The following is a 20,942-nucleotide window of genomic DNA, read 5'->3' on the forward strand; positions in this document are numbered from 1 at the left end:
AGTGTGGGGTCTTTCAGTGAGGTAGTGCCTGTTCATCTTTATATTGTTGTGTCATCCTTCCAGGTGATTGGCAGTGTGGGGTCTCTCCGTCAGGTAGTGCATGTTCATCTTTATATTGTTGTGTCATCCTTCCAGGTGATTGTTAGGGAAGGGTCTCTCAATCAGGTAGTGCTTGTTTAATAAGAAGTCACGTAGTAGGTAAGTTTTGCAATAGTGGGATGTTTTAGATCTTACCCGCCGCGACAAACACATCTTATGGGGCAGGGTGAAAAAAAAATGATTTTCACCAGATTGCAAAACACAAATCCGACCTCGATGCTAAAGTATTTGAATATGCATGTAAAGAGCCGGGATAAAAATGACTAAGTCAAGAACTAAAACCCAAAACTGATATGATCGAAAGTCCTAACAAAGACTCAAAATCTATTCTTTGCATTAACTGCTAAAATTGTACAAAAAATCGAACTGGATTTGAGTAAGATAATTCTACTGAAAATTATCATGTAAAGGTAGAAAACTAAAAGGAGTTAAAATGTCACAACAGGTAAATTTGAGAAAGGTATCTTATTTACAAAATATCAATTGCGTTATATGTAAAACTTATAGATTTCCAATTACTTTATCTAATTTTGTATTTCAGTCTTCTCTATTGCTTGGTTGTCCTCCTAAGCTTATCAAATATACATTTTGTCTGCTCTGATTCGCAGCTGAAATCTAACGATATCATAACACAGCAAACGTTATCATCAGTACTTACACACCTAAAACATTCTGGTAACATTCTTATACAAATCGCAAAAATGTCGTTATTAACTTAAAAAGCTAACCAAACCTTAAACAAACTTATTCAGACGGGATATAGTTACGATACTGTTGTCAAGTCATTAAAGATGGCGGTTTTTAAAATTAATGTTAATTCACTCATTGGGTCTTAGCATCGGAAATAAACACATTTATTCTAAAACCAGTTGTTGGCATGATACGGGTTATGTTTTTCTCGTATAATTTATGATGGTATGATACTAAAACCCTAACGGGAGGGATTATGCTTGATTTTCATATGATGACGACATAATCTTTCGATCAGTTTAATTGAGGTCTTGAGATGGCATGTCAGTAACTGCTAGTAGTCCTTTGTTAATTTATGTTGATCATGGTCATTTTGCTTAGTTTCTTCTGTTACCTATTCATACATCGGACCCAGACTTCTTTTTAGTCTTTGTTAGCCTTGTGTTTTTTTAATTTTGATTCATTTATATGTTTCGGAGTTTAGTGTGGCGTCCATTTCGCTAAACTAGTATACATTATTGTTTAAGGGCCAGCCGAAGCCTGCCTCCAGGTGCGGGATTTTCTCACTGCGTTGAAGACTTATTGGTTGCCTTGGACTGTTTTCTGCTCTTTGGTCGGGTTGTTGTCTCTTTGACACATTCCCCGATTCCATTCTCAATTCTATTTTGGGGGAAAAATATGCGTATAGCCATATGAAATCGCAATCGTATTTTCAAACCTAAGGCATTCAATATTCGATTATTTAAACAATACAAAGGCGAAAAATCGCAGCTACTTTTATCTCAGAAAAAAATGTATAATTATAATTTTTGTATGCATTATATTAGTGAACAGTGATTTTGTAGGCTAATGTTAACTAATGAAATTTTAGGTTGTTACAGTGAAAAGAGTCGCGTTTCAATAATGCATCACAGTGTTTGACTATTGCTCACAGTGATCTCCATTGTATGTCATAGGAAAATTGTTTTATTCTTTGGAATGAATATGTTTTGAGATTCTGATGTTGTGATAGGTCGATAAATACTAAGATAAAAACTTTTAGATTAAAGTAGAGAGCTCTGTGATTTAAGTAAATAAAGTATATATATAGACTGCAAGCTTTTGTTTTTAAAGCAAATTCTGTCAATTGTTTTTGTATTAATGTCTTAAGCATTTCAGTTCACATACACTCAGTCTCGTGACAGAGTTTTCCTTTTAATACAAAATATAACATTTATTCCCATGTATGAAATAATGGCAATAGGTACATAAAGCTAATCTTGATACAGTGAGGCATGAACATACACATACTACCCACAGTGGGAACTACTTAACATTCCCAAATTCTAGGTCAAAATCAGAGACCGCATTTAACCAATTTGACACCAATGACTTCTTAGCGTATAAGTATAAGTATATGTATATTAATTATGTATATACTTTTGTGGTCAGATCTACATGTATCCCATGTATCCTTAAACCGGAAAGGAAATACTTGTTTACATTAAGTAGCTTAAGATGACTGTAATCATTAATATTATAGTATTAATGTTTGAAAAAATACTACAATAATAAAGATCCTGGAGTAGTGTGTGGTACTCTGTAAGGTATGTTTGACAAGTTTTACTCTAACTCTTATATCTTACTTAAAAGTACCAACTGGTTTGATAATTATTTACAGTTTCGCTTGTAATCTCTTTTGTAACTACTGTTCAATATAAGATACGCAAAACAATATAAAATAAGAAGGTGTAGTATAATCACCAATGAGACAGCTTTCCGCCCCAAAATGATGTAATTATTTAGCAACTGTTTAATGAAGTTACCAACCCACACTGTGCACAAAATATTACAAATTTTAAATACTACATAACAATCATTAAAAAAAATGGTATGAAACTTTCTTATCACCTTTTCTAACTTGTTCTTCAATAATCGAACACAATACGTCTTACGATTCTCAATTTTTCAAAATAATTTTTTCAAAATTTCTGCACATAATCAGAATACCTAGGAATACGCGAGATCTACGGTCATATCGCAAATAATCTTTAACACAGCTGATGTTCTCTATACGCGGCTTTCATAACAGCATACCAACAAGAAACACTGCATACTTTTTACTTTTTATTGAAATGCAAATCAACTATTATAATTATTTGTTGTCAGTTTCCATCCGTGACTTTCATATTGGTGGGTTAAAGAGAACCTGCTGAAGGTAAAGCAAGAGAAGGTATTCGGATGTACCAATTAATCAAGTGTCATTTTCTTATATCATAACCAATCTATTTAATTTTACCAATGATTTAAACAAGCTCTCAACCCGTTTGATATTCATTTCATCTGAAAATCATACGTCCATTAGTGAATTATTACAATATTTTATATCATTCTTTATAAATGACACCAATTTAGGTAATTGATTTTATATTACGTTGTCACGATTTGCGTCAAATATAAAGAGTTTGACATTCAAAATCCTTTATTTTTCAGACGTCAACATGCATACAATCAAGGTATTAAACTGCTGTACCTTTAACGTTACTTGGGATAATGGATCCTTTTCGGAACATACACAGAAATGTTTACAATGTCTTAATAGCGAGAAGGCATTTCTTTATATACCAGTTATCATTTTCGTCGCTTTTATCATGATCATCGGTACGTTTGGAAACATAATGGTGATATATGTGTATAACTGGGGATTTAAGCGAAGATCGGCTAACTTTTTCATCAGTGCTATGGCCATCTTTGATTTACTTGGATGTCTTATTTCAATGCCTGCCGGTGTTTACGACCTTATTAATTCCTATACTTTCGATGATAAAATTGGATGCAAAATAGTAAAGTATACAGAGGCCGCCATCATTTATGGATCAGCGATAATTCTTATCGAAATTGCTTTTGACAGATACTTCAAAATTTGCAGACCATTACGGGTTTTGATGACTTCAAAGATTAAAACGATGTGTTGGGTTGCTTGTGTAGCTGCATTTATTCTTGCGTCGCCTGCATTGTTTTTGTTTGGGATAACAAAACAATCAACCCCAATAAACGGTACGTTTGGTTATGACTGTTCAATAGACGAAAAGTACCGAGGAACTGCATTTCCGAAAGTTTATTATAATATGCTTACCGTGGTATTCGTTATAACTTTTTCATTGTTGGCAGGATTTTACATTAAAATTTGGATTGAAATACGGCAGCGTCGTGACTGCGGGGTAGGAACGGTTTATGGATCAACGAGAATAAAAAATGCTGTTAAACTTGCACGCAGTAAAAATACTATTTTCGCAAGAAGTATCAGTAGTGAAAGTAAGGACAAGACGCCAAAGTCACCAAAATCACCCAAAAAGTTAAAAGATGCTATTTCTTCTGATATTGACAATTCTCCTCCGAGTTCTCCGCCGAAAATAATATCGCAACCGAAAACAATCAAACTCAGTAGGACAACTATTATATTTTTCACCGTCACGGTAGCGTTTGTTGTTACATACTTACCAGGGCTAATCATAATGATCACAAGGAGTGTGGTGACTAATTTTTATGAGGATTTATCCCCAATCGAGGAAATGATTGTGAAATTATTTTCCAGATTCTATTTTATCAACAATGCGATAAATCCGATTATTTACAGCTTTTTGAATTCAAGATTTAGAAGGCAGTGCTCAAAAGTATTTATCTCCATAGCTCTCTGTTGTAAAAATGTAATGAAGAATAAAGATGACATTTCGTCACATGATTATTCTAGATCATATACATATTAAAGAAAAATGCGTTGGCATCAAATTATAAAGGTTGTTCTTCGGAAGATCTCGGACTTTATCATATCTTTATATACCATTACGATATATTCAGTGAAGTCTTAAGCCTCACATTTGTATCTTAATCTAACTTGTTTTACCATAAACTGTAATAAATGTATATATGGTATCTATCTTAAAACATTTTTAAATGTCGCAATCATATTCAATATAAAGTATATGTATTATTATTTGAGCATATCTTTAAAAAACATATTTTTCCATAGAGAAAGTACACATTTAGTTTTAAATAAATGTTTTAAAATATATTTTTGTTAGTTTTTAGTATATAATTGAGCTTTTTTGGGGTTTAGTTTTTGTATAAATACTATGGTTTTAATCTCCATTGAAATATATTACTAATGTACATGTATTTGTAAATGACAAATACTAGTACTAGGCTTACTCTTGTCGTAAGACGTATTTTCCTGAGAAACTTCAATATGAAAATAAGTAGACGTTTGCTTAATTGTATTTTGTTATTCAAACAGTGAAGTAAATTAAACTACAAGTTCTTTTTAAAAAGCTTGTTGTCTATCTTGTGCTTTCCAATTATGGTGCACCTCTTATTTGATTGACACATTGTATTAGCTGTGGTCTATTGTCTTCTAGATTTCTCTATTGGTTTTCTTTATGTGAAATCGGATAGCTGTCTCATCCGATCTATATCCGCCATTTGCTTTTACTAACGCCGAATAAGGAGTATTTTTCTAAGTATATGACATACCTGTTGGGAGCGTTTTTTACTAACTACTTTAGTAAGGTTTATTCAATTTGAAATCTTTCCTGTGTTTGCCCCCTTTCCAAATTTGACATCAAATGCTCCGGAAAGATAAGCAGATATTGTTCCACTAGTAGCAGCCGTTGTGTTGCTAATTGCAAATAAACATTTGATGATAGCCCGAGGTCGCATTCTGATATGTCACAATCTTTGAAATGAGGACGGGATTGTGGCTACGACATTTGGACATATCCGTAATCACCTTGACACAGATTTTCGAAAACGGTCAAGAAAATCATGATGACACCAGGTAATTGGTTCTTTTTTTTGTCATATAGCTCTTCAACTGTTTCGGTTCTTAAAAATATTCGGCTTTGAATGTTTCTCATGAAGGTAAATCCAGAAAAGCACTTCTGACGAATGAAATTTATAAAATGTTGTTTTCATGTTTTTAAACTTTCAGATGGATGACTTAAACATAACCATTAGGAAGCCTGGTTCAATAGCTTCCTTGTAAGTAGCAACTTTCTATCAAGAAAATAATAAAATAACAAATGTAATAGCTCTGGAATGTCTTAGGACTAAGATGGAGCCATACTTTAGATTACGCTTTACATGATTTATTTATCAAATCGAAAAAAAGAAGGAAATATTTATTCTGTGTCGTACATTCGAATTAATCCTACATGATTGTAATATGGAGCTCATCGGTAACGTTAATCGTTTAAAAACAAGATAGAACGAATGACTGAAACCATGATGTATCCGTGACATGAGGGTATGGATTGAGGGGCCTTCGTTTCTGTATTCTTTAATTTTTTTACTCATTATTCTTTATCTTTAAAAAATATGGCTATTCTGTAATTACTTGATAACTGTATTCTGGACATTGTTCTTTTCTGTAATCAGTATATTTTTACCCAGTTCTTTAATTTTTGCAGTTAATCTTTATATTTTAGCATCCAATTATTCTCTATTCTTTATTCTATTTGCCCATTTTTCGCTATTATTTAATTTTTTTGGCCCATTATTCTCTATTCTGTAAACCCCATCCAGACCCTCTGACATACACACAGATTTCTGAGATGTTTTGAATTTATGTACATGGACGGTTAAGTTGACAACACCTGCTGATATGTACTCGGACATCACCTTAAACATTTTAAACCTCTTCACTAATGGCAAAACTGAAACATAATAAAATCTAAACATCAAAATAAATATAATAAATCGAAACAGATCTCAAAACATCAGACCCAGTCTAAACATCAAATGTGCTAAATCTGAGCTATAATCTTATCATCAGAACCAATCTAAAAATCCGATGTACTTAATCTGAGTTAAAATCTTACCATCAGAACCAATCTAAAAAAACCGATGTGCTAAATCTGAGCTAAAATCTTAACATCAAAACCAATCTAAAAAACAGATGTGCTAAATCAGAGCAAAAATCTCAACATCAGAACCAATTTAATATCCAGAGCTTAAATCTAAACATTAGAACCAATCCAAAAATCCGATCTACTAAATCTGAGCTAAAATCTTAACATCAGAACCATTCTAAATAGCAGATGTGCTAAATCTGAGCTAAAATCTAAACATCAGAACCAATCTAAATATCAGTTGTGCTATATCAGAGCTCAAATCTAAACATTAGAACCATTCTAAATAGCAGATGTGCTAAATCTGAGCTCAAATCACAACATCAAAACCAATCTAAAATTCCGATGTGCTAAATCTGAGATAACATCTCAACATCAGAATCAATCTAAATATCAGATGTGCTAAATCAGAGCTAAAATTATAACAATAAGAATCAATTTCAATATCCGATGTGCTAAATATGAGTCAAAATCTTGTCATCAGAATCAATCTAAAAATCCGTTATGCGTAATTTGAGCTAAAATCATTAGATCAGAACCAATCTAAAAAACCGATATGCTAAATGTGAGCAACAACGATTTGTTACTTTTCAAAGTTTATACTTCAGTTCTGGCTGCATTACTGTTTGTCCTTTTTGGTTTTATCAGCTCTTTATACATGTATTAGTTTTGGACTCTAAATATTTTGCCCTCGATTTTCACTAAATAGACATTATATGTTGAAATGTATCTAAATTAATGAAGTAAAACAGCTGTTTTTAAAATTGTCAAATGATGTTAAAACTTCTATTGTGAATCTCTTCATTTATATATCAAGATATAAAATAAAGCAAAGAGAAAAAAAATGCGATCAGAAACATAGACTTAGATAACACAATAGGTCAATGAAAATCAATCTCATTTTCAAGGGACTACATGAAATTAAAAAAGTGGAATAAATTAAGTTATCCACAAATGTATACAAAATAAACTCCACATTACATTCATGGGAAACGTAAATTGTTTTGTAAATCGGTACGGAAGATAGCAACAGGTAACATAGTCCAAACTATATTGTACACGATAACAAGTCCATTGGACTACAATGGCAATCCAGGTAACATAGTCCAAACTATGTTGTAGATATAAGAAGATGTGGTATGAGTGCCAATGAGACAACTCTCCATCCAAGTCAAAATTTATAAAAGTAAACCATTATAGGTCACAGTACGGTCTTCAACACGGAGCCTTGGCTCACACCGAACAGTAAGCTATAAAGGGCCCCAAAAAATTACTAGACAAGTGTAAAACCATTCAAACGGGAAAACCAACGGTCTAATCTATATAAAAAACGAGAAACGAGAAACACTTATGAACCACATCAACAAACGACAACTACTGAACATCAGATTCCTGACTTAGGACAGGTGCAAACGATTACAAGTCCATTGGACTACAATGGCAATCAGACAAACATCTGTTATACGCCATAGCTAAACCAATCGGGAAAACAAATCCTGTTGTATCTGTTACACGCCATAGCCGAAACCAATCTGGAACACAAATCATGCTGTATCTGTTATACGGCATAGCCGAAACCAATCTGGAACACAAATCATGCTGTATCTGTTATACGCCATAGCCGAAACCAATCTGACACACAAATACTTCTGTATCTGTTAAACGCCATAGCCGAAACCAATCGGGAACACAAATCATGCTGTATCTGTTATACGCCATAGCCAAAACCAATCGGAGAATACAAATCCTGCTGTATCTGTTATACGCCATAGCCGAAACCAACCGTGAACACAAATCCTGCTGTATCTGTTATAGGCCATAAACGAAACCTATCGGAGGATACAAATCCTGCTGTATCTGTTATACGCCATAGCCGAAACAAATCGTGAACACAAATCCTGCTGTATATGTTATACGCCATAAACGAAACCAATCGGGGAATACAAATCCTGCTGTATCTGTTATACGCCATAGCCGAAACCAATCGGAACACAAATCCTGCTGTATCTGTTATACACCATAGCTTAAAACGATTGATTTGAAAAGCAACAGGTAACCAGATACTATTGCATCCGTCATACCGATAGCCAGTGATAGTGTGTGCAATTACTCTTTCAGTTTGTTACCCCAGACTTCAGATATATACAATAGACAACGCGCATTCTCCAAACCAAAACAATAATTAGGATTCCCACGGACAAGTCTTTGACAATAAACAAAGTTAAAAAAGATTAATGAATATACAACGAAGTATTCTTTAAATATATATACGAATCTTCATTTGTTAAACTGTTGTTGGTAATTGAAAACATTTCAAAATTCTTTCTGAAAATTTGGAAAACGAATTCGAAAAGCTTTGTAATATAAAAAAGGATATCAAGTGCATCCACTGTATTGAAACATGTACATAAAGTAATTGGTAAACTTGGTCAAAAGCAATAATTCAAAACTGTGCCCCCGGAAATAGTTTTATTTTGAAAAAAAAAATCATAAAAATGCGCGATAATCTTATTGCAAAGAGAATTTCAGGAAGAACATTTCACGTTCAGGCGTGTTCGAGTAAGTAGTTTTGTCAAGTAAACGTATAAACCAAAAATATTGATAAACCATTTCGATTCAGATTTTGCTATTTTTATAAAACAAAAAGGATATATGCTGATAATATAACATTAAAAATTCACAGTACCGAAAATGCTTTAAAATTGACAACACGTCATTTTACTAACAATGGCTTCCATTTTCGAGATTGAAAATGCTATGTTGTATAATGGGGAGATAATTTTGACAAAGTGGAATTGTGACTTAAAAATCAGGTAGGCTGTGTCAACAAAATAGGACATTGCCGACAAAATTAGTTTGATGAATTTAAAGTCTGCGTTCAATTGTTTTATTTGCACATTTAGTGGAGTTTTGAATGTTGTAGCATGATGGCTCAACTTATTCCTCTATATAAATCATTTAGAAGAATAGTCTCTCATTGGATAAAACATGTAATAAATGGTTATTTTTCCGAATCGCAAGGAAATACTGTTAACACACCTTTTTCCTCTCAACAAAAATCAACTTTTTACATGTATACAATATAATTATATCATTAGTAGGATACATATTTCAGGAAACTACATGCATGTATATAATTGTAAACAAGTGGTAAAAGATTGGTAATTAACATTCCCAAATAGTACTAAAGTTCTGTGCAATGTCTTTGTTAAACAAATAAAACTAGAATATGATATTTAATTCTTTTCATTCATCGCTTATTTTATGACTTGTTATTTAGACTGTGAATAATTGCATTAATCATACGATACACAATGACGTGCTGTGGTTTCAGTGACATCAAGGTTTTTTTGTGAATGTCGTTAGCGGAAATTAAGATTTTAAATTAGTTATTTTAAAATAAAAGGAGGTTGGTTAAAATCTAAAAGTTGTAAAATCATGGAGTTTGACTATTAAAGGGTCTTTATCATATATTTCATGGAGTTTGACTATTAAAGAGTCTCTATCATATATTTCATGGAGTTTGACTATTAAAGGGTCTTTATCATATATTTCATGGAGTTTGACTATTAAAGGGTCTTTATCATACATTTCATTGAGTTTGACTATTAAAGGGTCTTTATCATATATTTCATGGAGTTTGACTATTAAAGGGTCTTTATCATATATTTCATTGAGTTTGACTATTAAAGGGTCTCTATCATATATTTTATGGAGTTTGACTATTAAAGGGTCTTTATCATATATTTCATGGAGTTTGACTATTAAAGGGTCTTCATCATATATTTCATGGAGTTTGACTATTAAAGGGTCTTTATCATACATTTCATTGAGTTTGACTATTAAAGGGTCTTTATCATATATTTCATGGAGTTTGACTATTAAAGGGTCTTTATCATATATTTCATTGAGTTTGACTATTAAAGGGTCTCTATCATATATTTTATGGAGTTTGACTATTAAAGGGTCTTTATCATATATTTCATGGAGTTTGACTATTAAAGGGTCTATATCATATATTTCATTGAGTTTGACTATTAAAGGGTCTCTATCATATATTTTATGGAGTTTGACTATTAAAGGGTCTTTATCATATATTTCATGGAGTTTGACTATTAAAGGGTCTTTATCATATATTTCATGGAGTTTGACTATTAAAGAGTCTTTATCATATATTTCATGGAGTTTGACTATTAACGGGTCTTTATCATATATTTCAATTATTTTTCAGATTACAGATCAAAATTTCTCTAATTCTTAGCCGATTTATCTTTTTCCCGACCGGTTGATTTTTAAAATAAATTGATTATTTTTATTTCATCAACATGATTCGTTTGATCTCAGTTCTTCATTGGTTAAAATTCAACTACGATCATGCCTGGTGACGTTAATAGAAAGAAAACATTTGTTTTGGCAGATCATTTGAAAAGAAAGATTAAGTTTGTCTGCATATGGTCTAAAAATCACTAGAAAACAGATTCCAGCACCAAATCTCGAGCAACACGATATTTCATCAATCTCGACAGTTAGATTTATATAATCAAAACGCTCGGCAAGACTCGCGTTTTAAATTTAACCGTTACGAGTGGAGAAATATCGTATCACAATCGATGCAGTGGTAGAATCTATATTAATCTTACAGATTTCAATAAAATTAAAATGTAATTCAGCGCTACATGTTGCTGTTTTAGGCATTTTGATTAAAAAATACAAATTTCATATGTTTTTTGTAAAATATTTGCATCGAAGTATGTCTCTCTCAAAAATGATATATATTCATTTATTAATAATCAGAAAGAAAATATCTTTGTTTCCAGCAGAATTTTTAATTTCCTTAAGAATGTCCTTCTAATACATTTTTTGATAAATACTCAAAATCTACTTTAGATTCGGAAGGATTAAGAGCTTGGCATATAATAAAGACAACTATCTATTGTTGTATGTTGTATGGCGTATTATAAAGACAACTACCTATTGTTGTATCTAGTATGGCATATTATAAAGACAACTACCTATTGTTGTATGTTGTATGGCGTATTATGAAGACAACTACCTATTGTTGTATCTAGTATGGCGTATTATAAAGACAACTATCTATTGTTGTATGTTGTATGACGTATCATGAAGACAACTACCTATTGTTGTATCTAGTATGGCGTATTATAAAGACAACTATCTATTGTTGTATGTTGTATGGCGTATTATAAAGACAACTACCTATTGTTGTATCTAGTATGGCGTATTATAAAGACAACTATCTATTGTTGTATGTTGTATGGCGTATTATAAAGACAACTATCTATTGTTGTATGTTGTATGGCATATACTAAAGACAACTATCTATTGTTGTATGTTGTATGACGTATTATAAAGACAACTACCTATTGTTGTAGCTAGTATGGCATATTATAAAGACAACTACCTATTGTTGTATCTAGTATGGCATATTATAAAGACAACTATCCATTGTTGTATCTAGTATGGCATATTATAAAGACAACTACCTATTGTTGTATCTAGTATGGCATATTATAAAGACAACTATCTATTGTTGTATGTTGTATGGCGTATTATAAAGACAACTATCTATTGTTGTATGTTGCCCTCTGGATTATGTTGGATTGTAGCATGGACGTATAACCCACACCTCCTTTTATTCATCCGATTAATTTGTAACTTTTTTTTGTTATAATAATTTATTTCATTAAAGTGTCAAATATTTATCTACAAATTTATATATTTAATATACATCGTCCTCTATATAGATTCTACCACTGCATCAAGTGTGATACGGTATTCACTCGAGACAGTTAATTTTTCAAATGTAAAACGCGAGGCTAGCCGAGCGTTTTAAATATTTAAAAATTCAACTGTCGAGAGTGGATAAATATCGTATTGCACGAGATCTGGTGGTGAAATCTGTTTCTCTAATGATTTATAGGCGATATACAGACAATTTTTAATACTTCTTTCCGAATGATCTTCAAAAAGATGTGTTCTTTCTATGTGACGTCACCAGGCATGGATGCCTTTTTTTCATGACGTCACAATAAGCAAGAAAATTTAACGTCATAATCGAATTTTGACCAATGAAGAACTGAGATCAATCGAACCACACGTTGATTAAATATAGATTCTACCATTGCATCGAGTGTGATACGATATTTATCCACTCGAGACAGTTAAATTTTCAAAATTAAAACGCGAGGCTCGCCGAGTGTTTTAAATGTTTAAAATTTAACTGTCGAGAGTGGATAAATATCGTATTACACGAGATTTGGTGGTGGAATCTGTTTCTCTAATGATTTTCAAACAATATGCAGGAAAACTTATTCCTTCTTTTTGAATGATCTGCAAAAAGATGTGTTCTTTCTATGTGACGTCATCAGGCATGGTCGCCTTTTTTCATGCCGTCACAATAGGAAATTCAGAGGAAAGCAAGAAAATTTGACGTCATAATCGGATTTTAACCAATGGAGAACTGAGATCAAACGAATCACACGTTGATTAAATTTTTTTTATACAATGGGTGCAGAAAGGGATAAATTGACGAAGAATTAGAGAAATAAAAATAATCAACAGGTCAGGAAAAGGATAAATCGGCTAAGAATTAGAGAAATATATTCATTTCTCATATTTATGTATGTTGACTGTATCATCACTTTTTATACTATTAAATATCCCTTAACACTGTGTGACTAGAAAATACTTCGTAGTTTGAAATGTATAAAAAAAAAAATGATAAGACTGTTGGCGAAGATGCTGTTATAAATGAATACATAAAAGCAACTTCAAACCAGCTTAATATCATTATTTATGAAAAATTTATTCAATTTGATATTTGAAACCAGATTTGTACCAGTAAGTTGGCTAATTGGTTATGTTATACCAATATTTAAGAATAAAGGAGAAAGAAATAATCCTAAACCTTTTCGGTCAGTAATGATTATTAGCTGTCTGGGTAAATTGTTTACGGCTGTTTTAACCGAGCGTTTAAACAAATATTCTGTGCAAGGTATAGTACTATGGATAATTTATTCATATTGAATTCTCTGTTTGAGCTTCTGAAGAGAAGAAACAAACATTACTGTGCATTTGTAGACTTTGAAAAGACTTTTGACAAAATTTGGAGGGATGGGCTTTGGTATAAGTTATTGTTGAACAATATAAATGGGAAAATGTTAAATGTGATACAGAATATATATAAAAATATAAGATCAAATATTATTTTTAACAACAGCAAGTCTGATAATTTTCTGTGTAATAATGGGGTAAGGCAAGGGAAAACATGTACCCTTTTTTGTTCGTAGTATTTTTCAATGATTTTGATTTTTTGAAGGCCTTTTTACAGTTACAGAAGAAATAGAACATGAGCTTGATGTATTTATCAATATCTGCTTATTATTATATACAGATGATGCTGTTTTGTTGTCCGAAACACCACAAGATCTTCAAAGACAGTAAGATATTTTTCATGTATAATGTAAAAACTGGAAATTAAAAGTTAATGTATCCAAAACCAAAATATTATGTTTTTCATGTGGAAGATTACAAGACAATTTACACTTTGTTCCATGTCAGTTTGATCTTTTTGATAGGGTGGTCAAACCTGTTCTGTTATATGGCTTAGAAATATGGGGATTCAGTAACTGTTATTGAAAAGGTTCATTTAAAATTTTGTAAGTTGCTCCTGAATCTGAAATCTACCATTCCCAAACTGTATGATATACGGTTAGCTCGATGTAAACTTTAGGATGATATCCTAGTGGTCGAAATTAATTATGGGAAAGCAGTCAAAATATTCTTTTATTATAAAGAAACTACTGTACGACTTGTATTGTACCAAAACATTGATTTTGATTGGTTAAGATTTGTTAAACGTATATTCGATGAATGTGGATTTTCTTATTATATCTGGAACACACAGTACTTTTTAAATGATATATGGTTAAAGTATAACATGGCATTATTTGAAAATTCAAATTTTTTGAAAGCCTTCAATTACCATATTTTTAAGAATTTATTTTGTTTTGAAGAATATTTTAATATTTTAGACGAAAAATATTTTTTGACGTTATGTAAATTTAGAATATGTAACCATAAACTTCCAGTCGAACTTGGAAGATGGCTCAATATAAAAAAGAAAAAAAGAAAGTGTAATTTATGCAATCTAAACATTGGGGATAACTTCCATTACATTATAAATTGTAAGAAAGAAATAAATTTAAATAAAAGCCAAATATTATACTATTTATTGAAATTATGTCTTCTACAAATAGGACAGATCTCATAAATTTATGTAAGTTTATAAGAATTATAAACAAGCGAGTGTGTCCTCCTGAATATATTGAAATTATTTTTTTTTGTTGGTGTATATATTGTATATTTATATTTCTGCATTTGATGTAATGCCTTCTCTGTACTAATGTATTTGAGTAATAAAGATATATAAGTTGATTTGAAACAAAATATGAACTTGTAAATTATCTAACAACTTTATTTATGATACGTTCTAATTTTTCACCTTGCAATAAAACAAAATATTATCCTCATACAGCTTAATTGACCAAACAGGTTCTAAGATTACAAAACAAACTTTATTGGTAAATGTTCAAATTTAAAATGTAAACAAACGTTTTTTTTTCTGACAAGCTTTTAAGTAAATCCTGTTTTCTCTATAACAGATAATAGTCAGTACATCCTTTAAAGTAAATGAAAATAGATTTAAAGACCTTAAGAAGGAAATGACATAGTTGTTCTTACAAAGGACACAATATGGTCACAATCACGAGTTTGCATAAGCTACCTTGACCCATAAATATATTTAATCAAGGACTACATACATGTACGTTCTACGTAAAATGTACTAAAAGTCCTGAGCACCGTCAGTGGTTGTGTTTATATATTCACTTATATAGAAACACGACGGTCAGAGGTTGGCCATATTACAAAGAAACCTGGTATGCATACCCCACATCTCTTTCTCTTTTTAATGATTAGTTTATTATAACTATATAAAATAGGGAGATATGATATGATTTCCAATGAAACAACTATCAAACAAATGAAGCGGAATTTAAGCAACTATTGGTCTAATTTATATCATAAGGAAATCTGAACTTAAAGTGGTAGGATATCATCTGCATAGCGATTCGTGAATTCATAAAAGGTCATGCTGACGTCTTTCTACATGATAAACCTTGATATGAAGTATGCCCCATGATAAACCTTGATATGAAGTATGCCTCAAACGAATAATGGGTCGTCTAGAAGAGAATCAACAGTTGCTTTCTCTATGAAGGTTGGTGGTATGTTGACAAACATGTCCACTTAGCAAAACAAGTTAAAAAAACAAAGCACCTTGAAGATATCGGTCGAGGAAAAATTTGCATGAATCGAGAGGTTTTTTAAACATAATTTTCCCCATCTAATTAGATATTTGTATCTATATACAAATAAGAATTTGTAGTATGATTGTCAATGAAAAACGAAGTGCCAGAGACCAAATGAACAAGATGTTGGTTACAAGAGGTTATCGTTCAGCCTTCAACACTCAGAAATACCGCAAAGCTATCTATGAAATGCCGTGACATGTCAAAGTGTAAAGCAATTCAAACGAGAGAGAGAAAAAAAACCAAACAAATTTGGCCATCCCGTTTTTTTGCAGAAAGTTGAAGTTATAATTTCGATCTGTCTTTTAATTTAGAATGATGAATACTCGAGTAAAGAGGGGATAAGTCAATTTTTAATTTTTTTTATACCAGTGCACGATGAGATAATCTTTATTTAATTGTATGTTGGTTTAAAAGTTAAAATTAAGACCTAGTTGGGTTAGATGTTTATAATTAAGTACACCTCTAAAGGAGAAAGGAATAATTCGACTTTGATTACTCGACCTTTGAACATATACCCCGACACTCTATTTAAAATTCGTTTTATTTGGATATTCATTTTGATTTACGATATCAAATATTTTGTGAATCACAATACAAAAACAAATAATAAATATCTAAGTTATTATCAAATAGTAATAAAACAAACGAATAACAAACTCTCCTGGCGGAAAATCATCCTAGACTTAGTTTTTCTCCCTATTTTGAATATCGTATCTAAAATTCGAAATTTTTACGGCTTACATGATTTTCGTAACAATGGTTAAAAAAATTATCTCCACCCATTCTTTAAAACATAATGTCGATATTAATCTTATGCATTTCAGTTAAGAAAATATTCAATGACCGTGAACCCGAGATGCGTAAAATCTGGTCTTACGATGATTGTTTAGCTCAATTAAACGATTCATGGAAAATTATTCGGGTGACGAGTTTCTTTAAGATATGGTTCTATTAAAATTGCATCTTATTGAAAAAAATTATGCTTACTAATAATAAGCTTTTTTTAGTAACAACTTATATGAAGAGTCTTTCCGGCACTTGACGCTTCGATGATTATTTATAAGGAATGCATTTCCCTGTATCATGTGAGATGTATGTTCCCGCCATAAAGTAGGTGTTTTCCGCCAATATGTGTCATTCTCCTTGTTATTGATATTTATAGTTACCAATTTCCGATTAATGTACAAAAAGGTTGTTGATTAGAAGAAAAAGGAAGTGAAAATGAAGATTCGGAAAGTCTATCAATCTTTTTTTCTGCCAAGTAAATGAAGAAGTGACACATTTCCTGTCCTAATGTTAGATCAGTAATGTGATAATTACTATAAACCAAGGACCTGTGTATATGTATAGGTTATGGCATAAAGAAACTAACAATCAGACAATTAAACTACTATGAATTTTTTACATCTTTTAAAATTTCTCAAATGAAGGTGCTTCAACCAAACCATTTATCTTTAAACATTGCGGTATCTGTGGTTACAAGATCGTTTTTTGGATGTTGAAACATAATGTCCATCGTATTTTTTATGATCCGGAGCTATATGAGAGGTATACTGTAAATCATAATTAATATTTTTCATACGGATAATAGCAACATTATTAATCAATGAGACAACACATACATTTGTATTTAAGATACATTATTTTCTTATTCCTGGTCTCAACCGAAAATATAGTATTCATGAACAAAATCTAGAACAGTTATCTATGAAAAACAGTTCGCCAAGACGAGGGCAGCAAATGTTTATTCCATTCTAACAAAAACAACTGTCCTCAAATCTCTTTTTAAATACACTTTGAAGCCACTCAAGCATACATCAGGCCGTTAGTTTTCTCCTTTTAATTGTTTTACTTGTCATTTCAGGGCCTTTTATAGCTGACTATGCGGTATGGGGTTGCTCATTGTTGAAGGTCGTACGGTGATTTATACTTGTTAACTTCTATGTCATTTGGTCTTTGGTGAAGAGTTGTCTCATTGTCAATCATACCACTTCTTATTTTTACATGTCTTGCAAACGTATCTATGTATAAAAAAAAAATTGCACTCCCCCCTTTTTTTTAAACCCGTTATTTTTTTATTGACAGTAAATAAACGTAATTTCTAGTATATTTGTGTTAATATATCACAGAAAAAGCAAAAATAATTGAAATTAAAAATATAATGGATTTAAAAAAAAAAAGCAGAGGGCTAAAAAATGGTCCTGTCCACAAGTACCTATGTTAACACTACTGCCCTATTATTTTTATCAAAAACATTCTTCTCAAAAATTTCTTTTAAACTATTTGAGTTAAGATATTTCTCGATACTATTTTGAAGTCAACATTGAATTTCAATTAAAGAAAAGAATATATTTATACAAACTTGTTTAATTCTTAAGAATTCTACTAAGAGTCACGATCCTATATCTCCTGGCCTGCAAACGGTCAAAGGTTTTCTCATATTCTAATATCAAATAATATTAAATAATTCTATATTTGATATAGTTATAGTCTATTGGTATATTTGGATACATAGTAGGGGCTTGATTTAAATCTATTGTGAATTATACTGTTACATATCTGCATTGTCAAGTTCAGAATTTTAATAAAATATAAAAAAAAAGATAATGTTGGTGGCTAAAAAAAGCCCAGATAACCAGAAAAAATTCAAATTGATAATTTCATGAGAAAGGTATGTTACACACAAGTTATGTTATTAAGTGATTTATGCATTCATTTTTTTATATACATGCATTCTTCATATTACATATTACGATATGTATTGTGCTATATTGTATTCTGTGTTTATTTATGTGAAACTGTAATTGTAAAATTAATACGAAATTACAAAATTGCGGAATTCAATATTCTATCTTTAAGCACGAGTGTTGGCTACTATTAAAGAAAACCCAGTTCCGATTCCGAACTTTATCAGAAAATAAAGAAAACTACAAGAACAAAAACCGTTTAAGTTCGAATAAGAAGATTTTGGTATGATAGCCATATACACAAAGACCAAAACCCATACTGTATAGTGAGCTATAAAGGTCCCTGTACGAAAACATGTGAAACAATTCAAAAGAGAAAAACAGTGTTCTGATTTATGCTAGAACAATGAACGACAGATAAGTATGGCAGACAGCAACCAACGACAACAACTGAGTTACAGGTCCTGGTTTTGGATAGGCACATACAGAATTTGGTGGGCTTTAATATGTTTTTCAGCGGTCAACCTCCCCCATCGTGGGCCAGTGGTGTGACAACAAAAAATAAGAACAAACTGTAAAAAAATATACTATTTCTTCATGCATCCCTAACCTTAGAATCAACAAGTTTCATGTCATTTGCTCAAAAATGCATAAATTTTCACGACCACGAAGGCCTACCTTAAGGGGTAAGTAGTTCCTGTTCCACCAGGGGGCACCATTAAAACCTTATTTAACATCGCCATATGTAGCACATGTAATAATCCTATCCTAGGACAAAAAACTCGTCTTGAATGTTTTTAAGGTGTTAAAAGAATTTGATTTGCTAAAATTAGTCAGTTTTTTTATCTATTTATTAGTCTAAAGTAAATATCTTCTGTAGATCTGAATCATTGTTGTTTTATCTCCGTTTATTCAGGGAAAACGACAGAGTGAATTATATTAAGGTACACGTAGTAAACCAATCTTTAGCTATATCAGAAGTCTAAATATGATACAAAAATGAGCAGATATCGAATTTTCATTATATACAACTTTGTAACCGCGGTTACAAAGGGGTATAATTACCAATGAGACAACTATCCACCAGAGACCAAATACCGTAAATGTTAGCAAAGACAGGTCACCGGACGGCATCCAACAATGAGTAAAACCCATACCACAAAGCAAGGTATAGCATAGTCTCTCAACAGCAACAAAGAATCCTTGGCTTCCCAGCCGACAGTGAAACTCCTGCCAAATTGGGTTCCTGTATGTCTGCGCGGAATAAATCAATACGCAGCAACGTCTAGCCAGAGTGGGGACTATCACTATGTGCGGTATGTATAAATACGCAGTCACGTCCGGTTAGAATGGTCATGATAACTAGATTGTTATGAAAATGCCTCACTTTTTGCTGCATTTAAAAAACTCTTGCAACAACCTTTATAAAGATCCGTAAGTATTCTGTTATAAGGCTAAATTTCTGCTCTTATCCAACATTTCCTCATTTTAAATGACCGTCTAAATTTCCGCCTATACCTGATACTAGAATTGAGAATGGAAATGGGTCTCAATTAAACTGATCGAAAGATTACGTCTTCATATTATATGAAATTGAATGAATGTTTATTTCGTTCTAAATACAAAATCCACGTGAGCATTAGATTTTCCAACGAACGTCCAAACATTTTCAAAAACTATTCAAAAATACCTGACAAATACAAAATCTATAAGCCCTGACATATTAAAACTCTTATGATATCATTATAACGTCATTTTCATGAAATCTTAAAAAGAAAATCATAATTTTGTCTATTTTTTGCATTTAGCTACATTTTAACATCTTTTTCTTAAAACGAAAACATGCATGGACCAACGTTATTCATTGTTATGATGTTTATCTCACCTTTATTCATCTTTTTAGAATAAATTAATTTTGATCGAAGGATGGTGCCAACTTTTTTAAAAAGGAAATTTACCTTAAAATACATAAAAGGACATTCATGTTAGATACTAAACTTTTGAAACTCTGTCAACATTGATAAAACATCAATATTTAGTTTGCATATATAAAATGATTTAAGATATACTATTGCATAATTGCATTTCTGGACCAAAATGAGGCCTTTATTTTCGTTATTGTCGTAACCAGTCCTCTTTTCTTGTGACATCATCGATACCTTGAATTTACGCGAGCAACACGAGTG

At 31.5% G+C, this 20,942-nt stretch overlaps 2 protein-coding genes across 3 annotated transcripts in view; both read left to right on the forward strand.

The window, feature by feature from the left end:
• The window catches only part of LOC127727247 (40S ribosomal protein S21-like), a 1,096,693-nt gene that overhangs the window by 178,827 nt on the left and 896,924 nt on the right, over positions 1-20,942 (forward strand). The window lies entirely within an intron of this gene.
• Positions 2,250-4,840, forward strand: LOC127727238 (orexin receptor type 2-like). The gene is made up of 2 exons (XM_052234721.1): positions 2,250-2,375; positions 3,262-4,840. Exon 2 carries the CDS (start codon positions 3,270-3,272, stop codon positions 4,533-4,535), a length of 1,266 nt encoding a protein of 421 aa, XP_052090681.1. The 5' UTR covers positions 2,250-2,375; positions 3,262-3,269; the 3' UTR covers positions 4,536-4,840.

This window comes from Mytilus californianus, unplaced genomic scaffold (genome assembly GCF_021869535.1).
Source record: "Mytilus californianus isolate M0D057914Y unplaced genomic scaffold, xbMytCali1.0.p SCAF_19, whole genome shotgun sequence".
Classification (NCBI taxonomy): domain Eukaryota; kingdom Metazoa; phylum Mollusca; class Bivalvia; order Mytilida; family Mytilidae; genus Mytilus; species Mytilus californianus.

Excerpts from the sequence above, each read along its gene's own strand:
- LOC127727238 (XM_052234721.1), top strand. The coding sequence starts at position 3,270 with ATGCATACAATCAAGGTATTAAACTGCTGTACCTTTAACGTTACTTGG.